At 46.4% G+C, this 22,382-nt stretch overlaps 1 protein-coding gene across 2 annotated transcripts in view; it reads right to left on the bottom strand.

The window, feature by feature from the left end:
- Positions 1 to 734: 734 nt before the first annotated feature.
- Positions 735 to 22,382, bottom strand: part of VCL (vinculin) — a 114,444-nt gene continuing 92,796 nt past the window's right edge. The window contains exons 14-22 of one of the 2 annotated variants that reach the window (XM_032311693.1): positions 17,933 to 18,082; positions 16,023 to 16,131; positions 14,614 to 14,916; positions 13,006 to 13,130; positions 11,515 to 11,700; positions 8,226 to 8,429; positions 6,028 to 6,231; positions 5,530 to 5,634; positions 735 to 2,841 (exon numbers count right to left, since the gene is read on the bottom strand). In XM_032311693.1, coding sequence (XP_032167584.1) covers positions 2,695 to 2,841; positions 5,530 to 5,634; positions 6,028 to 6,231; positions 8,226 to 8,429; positions 11,515 to 11,700; positions 13,006 to 13,130; positions 14,614 to 14,916; positions 16,023 to 16,131; positions 17,933 to 18,082 — 1,533 coding nt within the window. In that variant the 3' untranslated portion in view covers positions 735 to 2,694. The remainder of the gene's footprint in view (positions 2,842 to 5,529; positions 5,635 to 6,027; positions 6,232 to 8,225; positions 8,430 to 11,514; positions 11,701 to 13,005; positions 13,131 to 14,613; positions 14,917 to 16,022; positions 16,132 to 17,932; positions 18,083 to 22,382) is intronic. The other variant, XM_032311694.1, reaches the window with a different exon arrangement.

The following is a 22,382-nucleotide window of genomic DNA, read 5'->3' as shown; positions in this document are numbered from 1 at the left end:
GAGCAACAAAAATGAGACCAGAATTTGTTTTCAGATATTGCCAAGTTCATTCCGTAGCCTTGGACATTTTTCTTGAACTCCAGCAATCTGGAATCTTGCCTCCCTGGTCAGCAACACTTCTAAATCAGAATAAATGTAGTCCGCAGCACTCTCTCTCTTTAGTGGCCCCTTTCAGATCCAGAAAATCGGGCAAAACCAGTGATGTGTCCCTTCTAATCCCAAGTACCTACTCCTACTTTTGGTCTGTGCTTCCTCAAGCAAGAGGAATATGTCCCCAAAGCTAGTTCAGCCTTATAGTCCTGGTGGATCTCTGACAGCCCCATCGTTCTACCTTGGGCTTTGAAATATAAAAGCAATAGACCTGTGGTGTTCTTGTACACATAACAGCTGTGGCCCTGTCAGGGTGACGGTCCCCACCACTAGCTGGGGGTGTTCAAGATGACAACAGACTACTTCAGCCAGAGAATGATCCACATCTGGTGTTTTCCTCCTCTTGTTTACGCCTGTCACTTCCTCCTGGTGTAAAATCCCCAAAGCTGGGGTTCAGTACACGGACCCTCGTTAGGTAAATACACTGCTGCTATACAGTACTAGTACGCTGTTCATCCAGTTCAACACATGGATTAAATAAACCTCTTTGGTTTCGAGATCCTGAGGATTAGTTTCATTGGCTATTTTTCAAAACAAAGGAGAAAGCTGATCTAAATGTTTCTGCTAAAATAATATACCCATCATTTAAAGCATTATTTATACAAATGCACTTTATTGTTTTAAACAGAACAAAAGAAGAGGCAGAAAATATTTGCATATAACAAATCCTAGCTTATAAATGTAGTTTTTTGTGATGATGTCTCTAATCAGTCTTCAGGGATTTTTTTTTTTTTTAATTTGTTTCACTGTGTCTTGAGCACTGATATTAGAGAAAAGCACATCGGCATAAAGTGTAAACCAGTGTCTCAAAACACTGGAAGAACCTGGAGAGCAGACATGATTTTTCTTATTTCCTCTAAGTAATCTTTCATAAAACAAAAGGTGATCTTTGGCATAGATTCATACTTTAAAGGCATTAATATTGCATTTATATCAGGTAAGCAACTATACAAATATGCTGAGGGCCTTGAAAATAATATTCATCAGTTAAAAGAAAATAGAGGAAGCCTGAGTGTACAGTACCAACTGAAGACAGGTTTTACACAATAGATGTTGGGATTTAACACACATTGCAAGTGAGAAGAAAGGACCTTCAGGCAACGGTTCTTACTCCTTTACTCATCCAGTTCTGGCTTTGGGAAGAAGTAGGATTTCATGTGCTGGGCAATGCTTAGACAGCAGTGATAATGCAAAACAGGAAAAATTCTTCTCTCTCACTTTGCTAATAGGAAACTTACGGTGATAATTAAATATTATATCCATTACTCATGAACATTGGTACTTGGGAGGGAGGTGGGGATAACAGGGACTTGGTTAAGGGAGGTAGGAATATAGAGCACTATTTCCCACTGATTCATCCCCAACAGAGCCAGAGTTCCAGACTGCAAGTACCAATCTCCCTTAGGTAGCAAGTGCCCTTCAGACAGGATTGCCTTTCTATTAAACATTCCTGGGGCAAGCACCAGTTCTTAGGTGAATTTCCAAAGGATAAAAAGGATCTTTCAAAATTACAATGAACAAACACATATCTTTAAAATCTTGTTTAGGAAGGGTATGAGGGAAGAATACAAAAGCCAGGATTGGGGACATGATTTGGTTAAAAACTAATGCAGCATTACAGCTCAGAAAGAACAGTAAGAGCTAAGAATGAATGATAAGGCCTCAGCACAGATCTCTGCAGGCAGTGACAAAGCATGAGGTGCCTGAGAGTGGCCATGCCGGGAAGAAGGGCAGGGCCTCGCCCGGCTACTCTGCCCCTCCAGCGGCAGAGAGCACCAGGACACACAGTGTGTGGGATGGCTACCTTCACAGGCCGAGGCGGGATATAGGACAGGAAGCTTCCCTAGCACAGACGTTGCTCAGGGGCAAGGTAAAGACAGAATCATGTGATTCTGTGATTTCCTCCTGAGAGTGAAATTTGGTTTTGCACTCTGGGAAGTGAGAAGGATTAACCTGGGGAAGGGCAAGAGGTGAATCCAGGCCCCATGAGCTGGGGCTCCCCAGAGGCCATCTTCCCTTGTAGCAGCAAAGCTCACTTCTGAAAAGGACCCAAATAGCACAGCCAGGGTCAGGAGCAACACGGAAAGCCAAAACAAATTTTGGAGGCACAGTGATTTCCTTCTTAACTAACTTGCCTGGGCCTGGGTCTTGGGACCCTGGTGGGGAGGATTGGAGGGGAGGGGGAAGAGAAAAGGAAGCAGAAGAGGAACTGTCCCCTAGGGAACGAGGGCAGAGCAGGGTGTTAAGTCTTGGCTTCTGAGCTTATGTGAAGTCCATGGGCTAGAAACCCAGCCTTCCTATTGGGATAGAGTGTGCACAAGTATAACTGTGTTGGAGAATACAGGCTTTATACGGAGAAACATTTCAAAGTGTCCATGACAAGAGTATAAATGGTTTCTAAAGTGAAGAGGCCCCATTCCTTTCTGTTATGTCAGGCCAGGATGTGGCCAATAACCCCCTAGCAATTCTCGGCATCTTCTGGGACTCAGATCATTTCATTCTGTTTAGTAGGGGTTTCTGTGCCAACCAGGTTTGACCAGGTGCCTACTGGTACCAGGGAGTCTTTCTAACCCAGCGTAGTGTAAATCCAGCATCTGTTCGAATTTTGATTGAAGCAGCTTCTGCTTCTCGAACGGTCTCCTTCACAGACTGCATAAGGTTCTGGGCATTGTGAACCAGCATCTCTGTGGCCTGCAAGGAAAGAGAAACTCTCCATTACTTGTCATCCCAGAGGCGGCCCTTCCTTCAAAACCAGCCCAAGCGTGGCGTGGGCTGCAGGTCCCCCTGCCTGCGGCCGGGATCCCCATACTTATCGCATCACTGGGAGGTTAGGGGGAGCACCAAAAAGAACCCCAAAAAACCCACCCCTGATTATGTATGTACTATACCCTCAACCGGCCTCTAGCATATACTCTTGCCTGCTCTTCAAACAAGCTTCTGCCTCGGGCTCTCACTGTTCCCTCTACCTGGAATGCTTTTCCCTTGTGGCTCAGCCCTCACCTCCTTCAGATCTTCGCTCAGAAGTCACTTTGGTGAGGCACCCCTTGCCCACCTTACTTTAAATCCCAAACACCTTCCCAAGTGACAGCATTGCTCATCCTCCAAGTCTTCATTTTTCTCCATAGAACCCATCCGTACTAACTACTACACTTTATGTAAATTTTACCTAGTTTGTCTGTTTTACCTGATTTTATTTAAAATTTAAGTTCCACAAGGGCAGTGATTTTTGTGAGTTTTGTTCACTGCTGCGCCCCGTGTTAGGCCAGTGTCTGGCACAAAAGAGGTATTTCATAAATACATAATTTTAACAATGAATGAAGAAATAACCAAATGAACAAACCAATCATTTGTAAATCCATGAAAATCTAAATAAATAAATCTCCTAAGCACACAAGCTTACAGGGCTAGGATCATACTAGGACTCCAGCACAGAAAGTCAGAGAACGTATTGATTCATTAGCTCCCATTTTTTCTTATCTCTTTTTGAGCCAACAAAAACCAAACAAAACAAAAAAACTATTTTTGAGCCATAGACCCTTTGAGGATTTTGTGAAGTCTCTAGATTCTTCCCTGGAAAATGCTCACATCTGTAAAATTTGTCCAGGCAGTTTCTAAGGGTTCATCAGCTCTGAGAGGCATAACTATGGGCTTAAATTCCCGGTCAGCTGATCTTTTCACTCAGTCAACAAAGAGGCTGAGGCCCAGATAGGTTAGGAGATTTGCAACCAAACTTACACAGTAATCAGGATGAGGACTGAAAACTTCTGACTTGCAGTCCTGTGTTTTTGCATTCTTCCACACTATCAGTGTCTATCCTTTTTTATTAGACTATGAGGTAGAACGTAGTAGATATTCTCAGAATACATTTGTGTTGGTTAATTAAATGACATCGTCTGAAACTATGAGTTCTATCCTTCCTTCTCTGTTTCCACCACTTCCTTTTCTTGAGATGAGACCACATGATGGGAAACAGCCCAGTGCCCACACTCTGCCTAGAATACATGGAAGTCAGGGGTGAAGATCCAATACCCATGGTGCACGAGGAGGGTGAGGGTGAGAACTATTGGATGAAAACTGCCATGAAAGCACCACTCGTACTAGACCGTAGCCTCCCTGTCTCCTCCAAAGTGCTCCTGGCCTGAGATCAGGGTGGTCTCCCAAACTACCCTGTGAGTTCCCCAGGGAGAAGAACTCTAGACAATCTTTTATTTTTCCTTTTTTTTTTAAAGTTTTTATTTGACGGGGCACCTGGGTGGCTCAGGCAGTAAGTGTCTACCTTCAGCTCAGGTCACGATCCCAGGGTCCTGAGATCGAGCACTTTGGTGAGGCACCCCTTCACCGGAAGCCTGCTTCTCCCTCTCCCACTCCCCCTGCTTGTGTTCCCTCTCTCAATGTGTCTCTTTCTGTCAAGTAAATAAATAAAAATCTTTAAAAAAAGAAAAAAGAAAAAAAGATTTTATTTGACAGAGAGAGACACAGCATCCTTGGCAGGATGCCAGGCAGGGAGCCTGACATGGGGCTTGATCTAAGGACCCTGGGATCAGGACCTGAACTGAAGGCAGACACTTAACAACTGAGCCACCCAAGCGCCCCTCTATTTTTTTTTAACTCCCCTACTCAGTGCCCAATACAGTCCCACATGCGTATCTGTGTAAGCCCATCTGGGCAGTTCAACGAAAGACCTGCTACCTACAGTAAGAGGATGCTAGTAGACTGGCTCACAGTAGGGCTGACTAGAGAGGAGATACGGAGGAGAAGAGATGCCCAAAGGAGGGCTTTCCCTATAGTCCTGGGCCACGTTTCCAGGAGGCAGCGAAAGAGGACAGACTCCAAAAAGTGGTTGCCAGCCCTTAAAAGAACCCTCCCACCAACTTTATTTCAATGTCTGTCAAAGAAACCAGGAGAAGCACCTCCTTTGAGCCGACCTTTCAGCCTCAGCACATGCCTGTCTCAGGCCCCTGAAAAGCCGACACTCTTCACCTCCCCAGGTACTTCTCACCCGGTGAGCTGGGAAGCACAAGTGCTTTCCAGCCGCAAAGACACAACGGGCAGGAGTGGACGGGAACTGGAGGCCTCCGGAGAGTCAACGCCTATTCCACGGAGACAAAGAACTGAGCAGAGTCCCAAGTGTTAATTGGCACGTCACCCCAGGCCTCAGCTTCCCCTCTGTGAAGTGACAAAAGTAGCATAAGAACTTTCCTTCCCCTTCGAAGTTTCTGACGCATCTGTGCAACACAGATGCCCTTCGAAGAGAGTTAAGAGTCCATTCCACATACTGAATACTCAAGTCACGGGTCAGATTTTCCCCAAAGCTAAGTTAAATCGCTATAAAGGGGCTCCAAAACTATTGGTAAGAAACCAGAAGCAGCGGACACATACCTGCTCGGACTCCTCATCACTGATGTTGGTCCGGCCCAGCATAGTGGCCTTCACCGTGGACAGGATCTTGAGTTGGGTGCTTATGGTTGGGATTCGCTCGCATACCTAAGAAGCAAACTTAATTTAGCATGTTTCTAATGTTTTCCTTGCCCACAAGCTCTTTGAGGACACGACTTCTCTACCTCTGATTTCCTAGAGGCTGGCGTGCAGAAGGCACCCTGTAAATTAGCCACAGAATCCCACTTGGTTTCTCCCTAGGATCAGTACGGTCCCTCTGTTCAGAAAGGAAGCATTATAATTTTTGCATTTGATTAGGCAAGAAGTTTTCCTGTCTTTCCCAGATATACATGTGTGTTTCCCCTTTCTGCTATTTCTTCAGAGTTCCTCCACCTCCTCCTTGCTCATCCAGTTTTCTCTCTCCTGCTTTCTCCCTCCCATGCCCCCAACTCAGACACGCGCACACACACACACACGCGCGCGCGCGCTACCCTTGCGTACCTGTAAGAGGTTGGTTCTAATCCGCTTATCTGTGCACTGCTTGGCAACCTCCTTGGCCAACCGCGTCACCTCATCTGAGGCCTTGGCAATGTCCTTGGCACACTGAATCAGTGCCCGCTTGGTACCACTGCCCCCTCTTACCAGCCGAGACATCTCAGCCATCAGCAGAGCCATGCGCTTGGCTGCTGCAATGATGTCATTGCCCTAGAGAGAGAAGCAAAGATATAATGTGAGCTCAGCCCACACTGTGGCCAAGTTAGGGAAGGAAGGAAGAAGTGCAGAGAAGAGAGGAGGGAGCCTGCTGCTCTAGCAGCCTCTGGAAGGGTGAGGAGAGAAGAAAAGGACTGTTCTTGAGTGATACAGACAGTACAGGAGGACAGAGAGAAGAGGGAGCCGGGGGGCTCCTCCCAGCACTCCGTGAGAGAGACAGAGAAAGACGACCCTACTGAAAAGAGGAAGACCTGCAGATTAGTCTGGAAGGGCAATATGTGCTCCCCGCATAGCACTGAACGAGCACTTCATCTCCAGGTTAATCATGTCAATCAAATTGAGGATGGGACGGAGACGTTGGTTAAACAGGCATTTCCCTTTCAGGAGGGGAAAGCAGGAGAGCTTGCTTGAGGGGAAAAATACAGAGGAGCCTTTCCAGACGCTGAAATCATCCTCTTCACCCTAACCCTTGTTACAAATAGCAGCCAAGGACTGTGGCTGCTGAGCTAGGATTTAAACCAAGTAACTATTACCAGCTTTGGTGAGAAAAGATCTATTTTCTCACCTAGACTGTTCCTGCCCTCCCTGCTACTGCATCTTATTTGTCCTGTCGGCCTCAGGGAACATGTTATTTTAATTTGTCACATTTTAAAAGGCCAAGAATCAATTCCTCAGTCCTCTCAGCTAAGTGGCTTCAATTAAAGAGACCTTCAGCCAAGAGCAGAAAAGTAGAAGTCATGAGTCAAGCTGTACATGGAGCCCCCACTCCAGCTCATAGTGGTTTACCTTCAATGGGGTATTTGGGTTCATTAAAACCCTCATGGGTTGTAATAAAGAAATGTATAAGGAATTTACTTTATGCCCTCAAAAGGTGCACCTTTTGGCTGCTAACAACAATCGCAATGTTCAAAACTACCTAAAAGGTCAGGCCCTACTCATTTTTCCCCTCACGCTTTTCAATTTTCTGCACAAGGCAGTGAGGCATACACAAACCATGCCCTGCTGGGCGCCCTGTGAGACACCCCCACAGGCACCCAGAGATGGCCGAGCACTATGCTGGGAGGCGTGTGACATCTCAGGCAATCACGGAGGCCACAGAGAATATGGGGAAGGGAAAAAATCACGAGAACAGGAGCGGGTTAGACATGGCCGTCTGGGCCCATCTCTTCCAGGGTAGACCTGGGATTGTTCCAGGATTCATGAACTTGATTAGAAAACAGTGTGGTACTGAGGTTAGTTATTATCCATCACTCTTCAAACCCTTTCTTCTTGCAACATGCTACCTTCAAAGGGAAAAAAGTGATCACCCTCCTCCTCCACTCCCCACACCAGTGTTGGTTCAGTCCCAAGGCCAAAGCTCTGTGGCTGCCCATCCTGCAGCCCTGAGTGCTCTCTGCTCTCCACCCCCAGCCCATCCCCCTGGAACACCTGGACAAGCAGTCAGTGAAGCCCCCTTCCCTGTGGGTTCCCGTCAAGGCCAGCATCTGCCAGGCAGCCAAGTGCAGGGCAGCAAGCAGTCCGCCCCAGAGACCCTGCCATATAAAGCTGCTTCCCACTCCGGCCCACTCCACCTGAGCCATCCGTGACAGGTCAGCAGAGGACGGGGTGGCAGGCCAAGCTCCATGGTCAGGCCAGATGACCTCTTAATGGTCTATAGTAGTTTCTGACCTGCAAGTCATTGAGAGACCCAGAGCTTCCCAAGGGGTTTAGGGTTCTAATCGTGGCCCCGAGGTCAGTAAGAAAACGAATCCTTTCAGAAAGTGACCCCATCTCTACCCCCCACTGGTCATAAATGCAATCCAATTAATCGGGCATTAGCAGACCTATCAAACTCGTGAAGCCAGTCCTGACAACAAGGTGCAGACAGACAGAGGCCCGCCCCGCTCAGACTCACAGGACTTGCACAGATCATGAGTGATGCAATGTGTCAAGGCTGCACATGGCCGGATGCATACAGAGCAGCCCCGCCGGGGGTGCTAGATCAGTACCTTACTAGACCACTTGGTAGCTTCCCGATGCAGGGACTGAGCCGCGGCCAGAATGGGCTGGTTGACCGGCTGATTGGATGGCATTAACAGCAGCTCAGGTTCGAAATCGTCTTCCATGTCAGGGGGGACAGGGAACCCAACAGCATCAGCCGCATCTGCCTCAGCTACAACACCTACACCCACCTCAGCGGCCCGGTTACCCGGCTTTGTCGATGGCAGGGAGGATAAGAAACAGGGACAGTGTTAGTCAGAGCAGTAGGACAGGGGAGCTGAGCATCACTTGGTTTAGTAACCAAAGCTTGCCTAAGATGGGAAAGAAAAACGGCACCTCTCCAGAAGCCAGACGAACCAAACTCCACCGAAGGGGGATTCTCAGCCTCCAGCACCAGCCAGAGTCCCCACTGTTGTCAGTGAGGGAAAGAAAGAGACTCACTCCAAAGGCAAAAGGTTTCCCGAGAAAAATGTAAACCAAGAAAGCAAGTGGCATCCCTTTTTTATTTATACACTTACCACCAAAGTTAAACTTGCCAAGAATAATTTTCATGTCATAACATTTCTGAGGAGCCAAACAACCAAATAATAGTAGCTGATTATCTTTAAAAGGAATCCAGAGGGAAAAAAGTAAATGTGGCCACACAACTTGCTCTGAATGGAACAAAGTGATCCCCACCCCCCAGCCCCCACTAGCTCCTATGGAAACTGTTCTAGATCTTCTGGGACACAGGAAGTGACCTGGGTCAGCTCTGCAAGTTGCCAGACACAGATCATTATTTCCAGCAGGAGTTAAAAGATCCCAGCATTTAAAAATGATACAGCAGAAGCCACAGACAGCAAACCAGGAAAGAGGCACAGAAAACGAATGCAGTGATGAGTGAGGAGGACTTGTCAAATCCCCCACAATCAGCCAGTGGAAAGGAGCCTCCAGACTGGGCCTCACCCAGCTTCCCATCTCAGGGAAAACCCACACTTCAGACCAGTTCTCTCTATCCCCTCAAGGCCCTTGGACACAAACACCTCCATGACCTCCTCCTGCACCCATTGCTACTACTGACCCAGAAAGCTGTTCCCAGGGTACAACTTAAATCTCTCCTGTTGCACTGCAGGGTTCTCAATCCAACCTTAAGGTACATACTTCACAGATAACCCAGGAACATAGCTACTGACCAACGCTGAGTTCAGAGGAGCCCAAATCAGTACCCATGAGAGAACAGGACCTGTGAGGGGGAGAGAATGGATTTAATACCATGGATGGGGATTCCGAAAGGCCAGGGCAAGCGGCAGTGTGATCAGATGTGAAATAGGCAGAGGGGAAAGCAAACAAAAGGAACTGCCTAAATGAAGCCAAGCCAAGTATATGAAGAATGGTAACGCACGTCCTTCTTTTAAAAAAAAAAAAAAAAATTTAAAGTAATCTCTATACCTAATGTGGGGCTTGAACTCACAACCCCAAGATCAAGAGTCACGTGCTCTACCTAGTGAGTTGGCCCGGCATCCCAGAACACAAGTTCTTTATATCAAACATCTCTAACCAAGAGGAAGAGTTTACTTGTAAGTTTATTTGAGGTTGCTATCGCTCCTAAAATTCTTATCCTGCACAGGAAACCGGTCTCCAAAGGTGATGACAAAGTTGGAGAATTCAGAGCAAACAATGGGTTCAGGTACATTCTAAACCCTTTCCCTAAATTCTGTCTCCACCAGGACTCATCAACCAGGACTCCGTAGAGGAGAGGCCAGCTCACTGCTGCTGGGGAGCAGAGTCTCAAGGTGTACAAAGACAGACACACAAACACATACCACCCTCACCACCCCAAACACACATGGTCAAGGAGCTCCTGACTCACAGCTCAAAGTCGGCAATTCTCCAATGCTCCAAGCCTGCACACAGTCAGACCTAAAGACTGCTGGCCACAAACTGGAAAGTGGGGTAAATATGTAGGCCGATGCTGTCTGCCCCTTAAGTTTGTTTATAATTCAAGTGTATTTTGTGTCCTGCTACACGATATATCTGGGTTTATTGTAACGAAATTTATTTATTTACTTATTTATTTTTTAAAGCTTTTATTTCTTTATTTGACAGAGAGAGAGCACAAGTAGGCAGAGCGACAGGCAGAGGAAGAAGGAGAAGCAGGCTCTCCACTGAGCAGGGAGCCTGATGCAGGGCTCAATCCCAGGACCCTGGGATCATGACCTGAGCCGAAAGCAGCCACTTAACCAACTGAGCCACCCAGGTGCCCCATGCTGTAATCAAATTTAGATTGCCTTTACAATCTTTGAGTAAAACCAAGCTCCACTGTCCCTTCCACCCCTCTTTCCACATGCACTGGGACTCTGCAAACGGTCCTGGAGGTGTGCACGCCCCAGGTGGAAAGGTAGAATTATAAATAATTCCACGGCCAGGCCCAACACCAGCAAGGTCACTATTCATTCCTTCTTAGAACCTAGGTTCACAGCTAACAGCACAGAAAAATAGAGAGTTTCAAAAACCAAGGTCGATTTCCCAGCCTGGAAAAACCCAAGATCAGCTGCAAGTAGAAGGTCCCCCGGAAACTACAGTTAATACAAAAGCCTGAGATGGACAAGGGCAGGAAAAGGCAAATAAATGGTGGGAATAAAGATCTAGAAGAGGGGGTCGTATTACAGACAGTTGAGAACTGAGTTAAAACTACATTTCACCACCCGGTGAGCAAGAATATTTAGTTCTTATCTAGAAAATCTACCAAGCACTTTTTCATCACTTCAGGGGAAATAGGCAAAGTTATTCACGGGGTCTGACAGGTGCAGCACCCACATTTTCACCGACCACATGAATATTTACACTTTCAGATTGTGGAGCTAGAGTTAGCCTGGAGTGGTCTTGAATTGGGAGGTGAGATGATTCTGAGAAAAGGACAAAGCACATAGCTCCTAAGCACATACCTGCTTTCATGGAAAACAGAAGGAAAATACAAACACTTCAGCCAATTCTAGCAGAGCCCACAGAAGACTGTTTCACATCTGGAGTATTGATACTTAGCAAGAGAGCACTTAAAGACATTCAGCAATCCTGAGAAAGAAAAACAATTTCTAAAAGAACCCAAATGTCGCAGGTCGCAGCAATGGACACTTGCATGGACGGAGGAAAGGAACCTCCTTTCCAACATCTCACTAAGCCACGAGGAAGAAGAGGATCGTGTTATTGGCGACAGCAGGAACCAGAAGTAGAGAGAGGGTAACTTTCCAATCAGACTCTTCTTCCTGGGCTGTGTGCATGTCTTCATCCTTTTCCAACAAGAAAAGCCTCATTACTTACCTTGCTGGACCACTTGCGAGCCTCATCGTGGAGCTGCCTGGCAGCCATCATCATTGGCTGGTTGATCACCTCCCCGGCTTTCTGCTCAGGGAACTCTTCATCCTTCTCCTCTGGTGGTGGGGGCCTGGGCGGAGGGACCTCACCCTCAGGCAGAGGTGGTTTGGGAGGAGCAAGCTCATCGGCCAGCTAGAGAGAGAATTACTGGGTTGTAAGTAAAACCCTAGGAACTACTTCTCCTCTAGAACTCTTTCCTTTCCTTTAAAAGCATCCCCAGAAAAGCCACCCACGTTCATTCCATATAAGACACCCACACGGAGCACAAGGACCACCTGCCTGAATCGCCACAGATGCATATTTTCTTCCTTGCTTCTCCACAAAAAGCCAGCAGGCTAGAGTTCTGGATGAATCCCAGGGAGGCACACACAGTACTGCTAGACCAAGGCTCCCCAAAGAGGATGGATCTCATTTGTGGTCCTGACTGTTTCAGAGCAGTTGCACAGGTGACTAACTTCTCCCCGGGGCCTGTTTCCTCATCTGTCAATGAGGGGTAGCTAAACCAATTGACCTCTTAAGATCTTGATTCTAAGTGTCAGGAATTTGCCGATCCCATAAGAAGCCAGGCCCCAGAGTAGCCCTTCCACTGGCCCCAACCAGGCACCAAGAGCCCAGCTCAAAGAAGCAAATGAAGCTGAAACGTTGGAGGCTAGAGGAGCACTGTGCCTCGGCTTGGGCAAAAGGACCCAATTCTGTCCTCAACCAACTTAGAAACTTCCATCTTTTACTGACATGAAACACAGGAAAGTAAGTCAAGGAAAGTAAATCAAATTATTGCCTTGATGCGCTATTCCCAAAGTCCAGCTGTCTCCAATACTGTTAGTTAGAACAATTACCATTTCCTATTCTAGGATTTGTATCCATAAGTTATTGCCCAGCTAAGCCTCCTCCGAAACCATTTACCTACGGAAGAATAAATTTATGGCACTTTGGGGAACATAAAAAGAGTTGAAATTACAGTTGGAGGAAAATATACTTTTAAAAAACAGACTATTATTTTTGTTACTAAACAAAAAAAGTCAAGTAAAGAAGACTGTACACAAATCTAATCACCTCAGTTTTGCCCTTGTCAATTGGGAACACAAAAAAAATCTCCTCGCCACCAGGTCACTTTCCCTCTCCTCAGTAACTCATCCTGTGACTTCATCACTCATCACATCCACACTTCCCAAAGCCAGCGCACCTCTGCTCCAGTCAGTCCCCATCAGAGCAGGCCAGGCCCATGACCCCCACCGACCCAGCACGCCCTGCACAGAAGCACGGGCGTAGGACTCTACTGGTTCTGGAATGCAAGTCAACTTGTGTGTCCAAGGAAGCTTCAGGTAAAAGCCAAACGAAGACACCTCATCCACGAGGCTCTGAGCATAGCTTACCTCCCTCTTGCTACAGTTCCAGCCCCCTCCGCTCAGTTCTCCCCGTCACTCCGAATCTACTTACACGGAGCTGTTCAAGATCCGGAGGAGGAGGTGGGAAGTCAGGCTCCTGAGGTTGGAAGGCTTCTCTGACCTTGGCCACAGCTCCCAGGATCCGATAACCCGAGTCCAGGAAGCTCTTTTGCAGGCCTAAACACAAGACGCCCTCACTTTCACTAGGCAGGTCAGTGCCCTGGAGCACCGTCTGTCCAGCAGCAGAACTGGTTTCTATGAACAAAAGCTGCATGTGAAGCTGCCAGGAAGCACCACAGGCAGTGACTGAAGGGGAAGGGCCGGAAGGGCCAGGCAGATGCCATGAGGCCTACAGAGAGTCACAAGGGTCACAAACCAGCTAATCCCTGTGGTGTGGGCAGGGTACCTTCTTGCCTGCATAATCAGCAAGTACTCAAGACGTTCCTGGGTGTGATCACTTCGGGCTCAGGTGGTGCTCATCACCCCTTGACAGTGAAGCCGTCGAGAGATAAGCCTGTCCAACTCAGAACAGGGAAGATGTCGTTTCAGATTGAGCAGACATCCCCTGAGGACGTCTCACCTTTCTCCTGACTCCTTCACTCACCTTGGCAGTAAGTGTGTTAACCCCTAGGTTGAACTGCCACTGCCTCAGTGCCTGGTCACCTGGGATTCAGGAATTCTGCTCAAACTTTTAGAAACTCCAATTAGGAAATGGAGCGTGTCCTTAGTGACGGTAGCTTGAAGATGTGAGAAAGATCCTGCCTGGGTTAGGGGTGAACAGGGCAGCCCTTCCCACTCCCTAACGGTGCCTGGATTCCACTCATGGGCCAGACACACTGGATGCTCCCAACAGGAAGGAATTCCGATGTTTCTAACCAAAGGAGTGGTAACATCTTCAGTAATACTGAAAACATGCTCACAATTCAGCTAAAGAAAATCCAGATTCTTTGGTGTAGGATCAGGATATTCACAGAGGAGATCTACAGGTCAATTTAAGCCCTCCAGATTTGACAGAAACTGAAAATATCTTACAGAGAAAAAAGCATTTTAAGAAAAGCAGAAGAGAAGATATGCCCATTACATAAGCTAAATGGTTGATAAAATGGTTTTCATGCCATTTTTGAGCAATTTCCAAAATAATGACTAAACGGAGCCAAGAGCCATCTAGTCAGGCAACATGAAGAAAGCACAGAAAAGTCGGTCCAAAGCAACTAACTTGCAATGAACCTTCCAGTATTGCAGAAAATATTCTGTGCCATATATATATATATATATACATATATATATATATTTTTTTTAAACATAAAAAAATTAATCTAGGGGCACCTGGGTGGCTCAGTGGGTTAAGCCTCTGCCTTCGACCCAGGTCATAATCTCAGGGTCCTGGGATCAAGCCCCGCATCGGGCTCTCTGCTCGGCAGGGAGCCTGCTTCCCTTCCTCTCTCTCTGCCTGCCTCTCTGCCTACTTGTGATCTCTCTCTGTCAAATAAATAAATAAAATCTTTTTAAAAAAAGATTAATCTGGCATTCTCAAACTAAGAATCTGCAGTGTTTGCTCCCAGACGCAGTACGTGGTGGTGGCAGAGTGGGTACAAATCGTCTCAGCACCCTGTCAGCTTCCTGAGGTAACCTCTCAAGTGAGGTGCCAGGCACTGCTTACCAGGGTCAGAGATGTTTCCGGCCACAGCCTTGGCGTCCATCACCATGGGGGAGATGGTCTTGCTCAATTCGTCAGAGGCGGCTTTCACAGCCTCGCGGAACTTGGGATCCTCCGAGTTCTCCACCTCCCTCTTGGCCACCAGCAGGATACGGTTGGCCCGGCGGGCAATGCTGGTGGCCCCGGCAACCAGCATCTGTGGCTGGATGTTGGCCATGGCTACTTTACACTTGTCCAGGTCTTTTTTAATTGCTTCTTCAGAAGCATCCAGTAGAGATTTGGTATCGATAGCTTCGTCCACCAGCCCTGTCAGAACAGAAATGGAATTTTGTTTCTGTTTTAGAAAAGCAGAGACTCAAAAACCCTCTTGTCCACTCAAGGTTCTCACGTGAAAGTAGAACACCCAGAATTCTCTCCTTTAGCCCTAAGTCCTTCCTAAACAATCAAAAGCTTCCAGGTGATTTACCTTAGTTCAAAAAAAAAGTGAAGATGTCATCCAGGAGGCCATATAGATTCATGACACCCATACCGACCGTGGTCACCGGCCTTCTCGGGTCCTCTGCGGCCCACAGGAATCGCAGCGACAACAGGAGGACGGCGTCTCCGGCCTTCACCGCATCTCCACATTATGCTAATAACATTTTCTCCCTGCCCGGCTCACTCCACAGCCATCTGTTACTTGTTGGCAGCTGGTCTTGCCCCAGACGAGCCACGAGGAGGGTTCTAATAACCTTGACGGCCTGCTTCTTGTTTCGGTTACCTCTCTTCCGACACCCCGGGAGCTCCACTTTCATCTCTGGCTGCTAGGGACCCTGTCACGGCAGGTCCTGCAGGGACGCCAAGGAGCCCACGTTCCTCATCTCCTCCCTCCTCGCCTATCCCTCCCTGCACGGACAGTGAAGAAGGTTTGGAGGTGCCACTTCCCTAGCACAGACACACGTTTGTTGGTGGTTGGTTTCTCCTTTTTTTAAAAAAACTACGTAGTTGACAAGTTGAAGGAAACTCTGAGACAAGTTGTATTAAATGGTAGCTATTGTGGTTCCTTGAAATGTGAACCCACTGAAAATGACAGGGACACTTACTGTATCCACAAACACTGCCTCCAGCCTCTGAAACCAAACCCTGGTTCAGACCGAGCAAAGGCACTATTCAAAGGGAAGACAGGAGCTGTAACAATGAGCATCGCACAGGGAGGGCAGAATTAAAAGAAAAGAGACTCAAAGAGCCTCTCTTCAAACAAAGTTGCAAGGCCTGAATGAGAAGCCTCAGCCTTAATCAGGGCCAAGTACACTGTCAGGCACATGACCATCCCTTCATCCAATTACAGCTGAGTAACATAACCCGACCTGCTCGAGTTTCTCAGAACTCATTCCTCTAGGACTAGACAGTAAGAGCTTCACACACAACTCTACCTGTCATTTTTTCGACATTATCGATCCACTGGTTCTTCATGGTCTCAAAATGTTCGTAAGCAGCTTGATTTCCAGGATTCCTAAGTAAGATGCGAGCAGCTGAGATGACCTGTCAATGACAAAACAACCTTTAAACCCCAGGGCGTCCTCCCACTGGAATACATTCAGCGAAGCTTTCCCCTCTCCACCTACAGATGGCACTAGAAAGCCAAAAATGTGCAAGTCTTTGCAGGCTGAACACAGGAGACTTCGGTCTCCTAAGGACCTCACCCGCAGAGCCAGTGCAGAAAGCTATATAGTCATAGCCTGATTTTTGAGCAGGTAACAGAATGACAAAGGAAATGGCATTCACCTCAGAACCCACACAGAACTGACATCAACCCTCCATGGGTTGGACTCTTCCATCTTACCAAGCACCACCAAGAAAGATACTAAAAATTACTTTAAAGTGATATGTATGAACATTCATTAACAAGTAGCTGTCTACAGTTAACGAAGTACTTTCACATCCATTATCTTACTTAATCCTCACAACAACCCTATAAAACAGGACAGGTAACTTCTGCAACTTTACAGACTCAAAAACCAAGACTCAGGAAATGTAAGTGACTTGCTCAAGAGCTCCCAGCAAACCAGTTACAGAAGTTAGGGAAGGAACTAACATTTACCGAGTATTTGCTAAGTTACAGGCTTTAAGTATATCCTCTCAGTCCTCCAAATTACCCATTAGGAAAGAATTCTCTTCATTTTACAGATGAGGAAATTCAAGGTCACAGAGGATTCAGGTCCAGATCTGTCTCCAAAGCCTTACTCTTGCTGAAGCTGGTATCTGTAGTTTTCTGTTTCTCTTTTTTAGGAATCTCAGTTCTGTACAGAAATACCTATGTTCTATGTCCCACACTTTATGGAAATTTTTAAAGAAAATTATACATGTTCATATTTTGTGGAAGTATTTTTAAAAAGTTGGACACGTATGATTTTTCAAGAGAACCTAATTTGTTACATGCCACTTGGGCAAAAGATAAATAATGAAGACGTGTATTTTTTTTTCCCCATCCTTTCCTGCAAGTTCCCATCAAAGGGATACATTAGCCAGTATCACAGATGTGTAAAAGCCTAGCATGGGTCTTGATGTACTACAGGTACATAATACACGTCTGCCAAATAAATCTATTTTTTAAAAATGAATTTTCTATAATTTGCTTAGGGAAAATGTGCAAACATCACACTAAATGATGTGGTACTGATATTCTTAAGAACACCTCTCACAGGGGCGCCTGAGTGGCTCAGTGGGTTAAAGCCTCTGCTTTTGGCTCAGGTCATGATCCCAGAGTCCTGGGATCAAGCCCCACATCGGGCTCTCTGCTCCATGGGGAGCCTGCTTCCTCCTCTCTCTCCTGCCTCTCTGCCTACTTGTGATCTCTGTCTGTCAAATAAATAAATAAAATCTTTAAAAAAAAAAAAATACCTCTCACATATTAGAACTTAAATTCCTGTCCAATTTGTTTTCTTTTGTCCCCACTCTTCCAATTTACTGTTCACAGCACACTGGCTATAACTTGATTATTTAATGAAGTAGAAAGAAAGCAAGTCAGGAACACAACCTCAAAGAGACATGGGGAAAGGCATAAGCTATACTATGAAAACAGACTAACATCTGGAGATTATCCAAATATCACCCTAATTATGGATGCATGTGAGCAGAGGTTGCTTTACCAGGTTTTTCCACCCTCAAAAGTTATCTATGATCATTGTAGGAAACTAAAACATAAAAATGATTTTGACACCTTGTGTTTCTTTCATGACAATATTCAGTAAGTGTTCAAAATGTACAGAAACTGTTTTGTAATTGACCTTTACTGAACACTACACGTGGGTACTGAAACAATGAAGAGTGAACAAAATTCAACCTGGGGTGTGAGTTCTCGGGCCGTCTTTACTGATGCCTGAATGCCTTCCACTGTGGCTTTATTAGCAGTTCCAACAGCGGCCGCCTTCTCCGCCGTGGCACCAAGCCTTCCTGAATGGTGCTCGAAGTTAGCCGCCCTCTCATCAAATACCTTGAGGAAAAACAAAGACATTAGGAACACTTATTTCAATAAAATGAGTCAGGAAGCCTAAGAAAAACTCTTTCTTAGCCTAAGAAAAACTCTCTCTTGAGCAGCAACTGCTCAAGCAAATACTTCACAGATGACATCAAACCCTAGTGACTACGACCACAATCTGGCGATTGCCAGGCCCTGGCCTTGCTCTGTCTCCTCAGAGGCTTGGCCATAAGCATCATGCACACACTTGCCTTTCCGTTCAACCAATGCTTACCAAGTGCAGAGAGGACATACAGCACTGTGTCATCTGCAACAAGGAGTTCACAGAGTGTGAAGACTTCAAAAATCCCTGTTTACAAAAGTCTTATCCTGTGAAGAGGACAGGCAAGCCCACTCCAGGCTCCAGGGTGCGTGGAAAACTCAAGAATATCCACAGTCCTAAGCTGAACTCCAGCTTCTTCAAGGCAGCATCCCTCACATATCCATTACCATTAATGTTGTAAAAACTCTACCCCTGACCTCCAGGGGAAAAACGATAGCTGGTGCTCACACTCAGGCCCGACACTAGGGCAAGGAAGGCTGCTTTTTATTCCCCCGCATACAAAACCGTCTACTGAACTGTTCATTCACCTCTCAAATTTAAAAAAAAAAGAAGAAGAAGAAGTTAGTTTTTTTCCTTTGACACGGTTATTATGTGAGGTTGCATACAATGAAGGGGACTATTTAACTCCAATAAAATGACAAAAGCGCATCTGTCACTTGTTTGGATAACAATGCTTGAAAACACAAGGCATCCCCAACAGTGCTGGGTCAGGTTTACACTCTACAAAGAGCACGTCAAGAACGACCATGGCAGGACCCATCCTCTTTCTTGCCTCCTTCTGAGGGTCTGCCTGCCCTACTCGGAGACAGCTGTCTAGCTCCTGGCGGACCACCTCGAAAGCCCTAACAGGCTCCCGGTTCAAGAGCAGGCTCCAATCGCATTGCCAGGGCACTGTGTTGACCCACTCAAGTCTCTTCCCCACACTGGCCCCTTGTTTCAGTTCAGTCACCTGGGTTCTTGCCATTTAATGCTCAGAATCTCTGTCTAAATCTCTGATCTCCTAGTCCCCTTAACCTAGCCTGTCCTTGTTCCTTATCTTGGCTGGTCTCCTGCACCAGGGCTTTCGCTTATCCTAGTTAATCCACCCAGTTCCAGCCCTGTCTGCTGCTTCCTCTGATTTAACAGGCTGCTTAGCCCACTTTTCTTACACTAAGTCAACATTACTGAGCACCTACTATATGCCAGACCCTGGGGTCGGCGCTGAAGATATAAAAATGAGTAAGGCACAGTTTCTGCACCTCAGGAGCTTGCATCCTTGCTTATGAGCCAAAAGACCCATAAGCACTTATGATACTTACAATAGAGTGTACTGTGTACAATTATAAAGCTAACACTGCTACCATGGGAGCAAAGGGAAAGGCGCTTAAACCTATCCAGGACATAAAGGATAAAAGGATAAAGGATAAATAGGAACTAGCCAAAAAAGAAGGGAAAGATAACAGAGACAGAAAGAACAAGACATGGAAGGGAGAAAGGACAGAGTCTGCACAAAACTAGAAGCAATTAAATACTGCTGGGGCACGAACGGAAGGGCAGGGTTTGCAGGAAACAAGTACAGAGAGAGTATCAGGAACAGATCCTAGCACTCTGGCTTTATCCTATAAGAAAGGGAAGACCCACTGAAGGGCTTAGCAGTAAAACAGGGTCAAATCTTTTTTTTATTGGTGACCGAGTGATAGATTCAAAGACCAGTCACAGCTGTGCAGTCAGTTAGGCAGCAGGGGACACAGATCAGAACTAGAGCTCGAGCAACACAAATGGAAAATGTGAAGGATTGAAGAAATGTCTGTGAGATCAAATTAGCTTGCCTTAGTTATTTGCTGGCATGGGAAGAGTCAATGGCAACTCACAAATTTCCAAGAGGGAGAGAGAGAACAGCAGGACAACACAGCCTGACGTATCAAGGACCCAGAAGAGACCCTTGATCTACTGGTCTAAAACTCAGAGAAGTCTGGAATGAAAAGAATAGCACACCATCCTAGTCTAAGGGGACCATGAGCTGAACCACGCCCTGATGTAGACTGAAGAAAGAAATGGGAGTCATCAGCAAATAAGAATTACACAAACCTCTACCTACCAATTCCACTGGTCTTAAGTGTCTGACCCAACAACCCCTTCTTCTCTGCTGTCAATACTCGTTTTCCTAGATTCTTCTACAGCTGGAGCAGCTTATGAAACATAAGCAATGTCTCCTGGAGGATTTCTGGGAAAGCCTTTCCATTCAGCACCAATAATATGCCAGATAATAATGTGCCAATAATTGTTTTAAGAACTGGGAATATTCCTTCCTGCTTTGTCGAAGATTAGTTGACCACAGAGTTGAGGGTCCATTTCTAGGTTCTTTATTCTGTTCCATTCATCTGTCTGTTTCTGAGGCGAGATGTCCATCGACAAGTAAATGAATAAAGAAGATGTGGTGTATACATACAATGGAATATGACTCAGCCTCCAGAAAGGATGAAATCTTACCATTTAATCGATGTGGTTAAGAACTGGAGGGTATTATGCTGAGTGAAATGAGTCAATCAGAGAAAGACAATTATCATCTGATTTCACTCACATGAGTAATAAAAGAAACAGCGCAGAGGATCATAGGGAGAAAAGGAATGGGAAGAAATCAGAGAGGGAGACAAACCATGACAGAGACTCTTAACTATGGGAAAGAAACGGGGCTGCTGCAGGGGAGACAGGTAGGGGGATGGAGTAGCTGGGTGACAGGCATTACGGAGGGCACATGATGTGAAGGACACTGGGTGTTAGATGTAACTAATGAATTACCGAACTCTACATCTGAAACTAATGATATTCTATATGTTGGCTAACTGAATTTAAATTTAAAAAATAATAATAATTTTTTTTAAAAAAGAACTGGGAATAAAGGGGCGCCTGGGTGGATCAGTCGGTTAAGCATCTTCCTTCAACTCGGGTCATGATTCCAGGTTCCTGGGATCGAGCCCTGAGTGGAACTCCCTGCTTGGCAAGGAATCTGCTTCTCCCCCTCTGTACACCCCCGCCATGTTCTTGCTTGCTCTTGCTCTCTCTCACTCACTCTCTAATAAATAAATTAAATCTTAAAAGAATTGGGAATAAAGTACGACAAAGTCCTTGCCTGCATGGCCTTTCATGCTAATGTGAAGGAGAGAGACAAATAAGAAGTGAGGTAAACACGTCAAATGTTGAAAAATGCTGAGGCAAAAAGTAGGATATGGAGATTAGGAAATCCCTGGGGCGGGGGGAGGGGTTGTATCTTCAGCAGTGACCCAAAAGTGACATTTCAGTAGGCACTGATGAAAGGGAATGAATAACACAAGTAATTCTCTACGGGAGGAACGGAGAGAACAAGCACAACATTCGCAAGGTTAGAATGCAGTAAACATAACCGGGGCACACTGGGAATACAACACGAGGCGGTCAGTGTAGACCGAGGCGCATAAGGGGTGAGGGTGGTAGGACCCGGGGTCAGAGAAGCCAGCGGGAACCAGATGCAGTGGTGTGCTGAAGCCACGGTCACAACTCCGCCAGCCCCTCAGAGCCAAATGTGCCGTCTCTTCCCAAGTCTGTGTTCAGTGACCCTGCACAGAGACACCCACCATGGGAATATTTACATCATGGAAGCAAACTTGACAAACCAGGGCTTTCTGGGTTTTAGACTTTTTTCCTGGAGTGCTGCCCCAAGCACAGCACTGGCCTCACTGTCATTGTAAGGACTCTGGTTTCTCTCGGGGACAGGAAGGAGTTGTCAGAAGGGGTTGAGGAGGAGAATGACATCAAATCATTTAAAAGGACTGCCCTGACTTCTGTGTTGAGAATAAACTGTCCTGATAAAAGGGACAGTTGGGACTGGAGTGCCCTATCCCTTGTTTCTTACAGCCCTGAACATGGTGCATGGGGTTATAACAGCTGTCTCATACCAGTGCGGAAAGACCAAGAAAATTCCAGGCATGCCAGTTCTCGTGGTGTCAAGGGTTGCCTATCTCCATGTTTCTTGTTACACAATAAAAAGAAAACCCATTTGTTTTGGTCTTTGAGAGGCAGGTCTTGAACAGTTTAGAACTAAAGACATGTCCTGCGGACTTTCCTGACTGATGCACCTGGTGACTAAGGAAGGGGGGCAAGGCCTTCCCTCCTCTGCCCTTGCAACCTTCATCCACAATTTCCTAACCACCCCGGAAGCACGTGGGAATCACATTTTACCTTTACAGATATACAAAT

The sequence above is a fragment of the Mustela erminea genome, chromosome 14, assembly GCF_009829155.1.
Source record: "Mustela erminea isolate mMusErm1 chromosome 14, mMusErm1.Pri, whole genome shotgun sequence".
In the NCBI taxonomy this organism is placed as follows: domain Eukaryota; kingdom Metazoa; phylum Chordata; class Mammalia; order Carnivora; family Mustelidae; genus Mustela; species Mustela erminea.
This window is presented reverse-complemented; position numbering and strand designations above follow the sequence as displayed.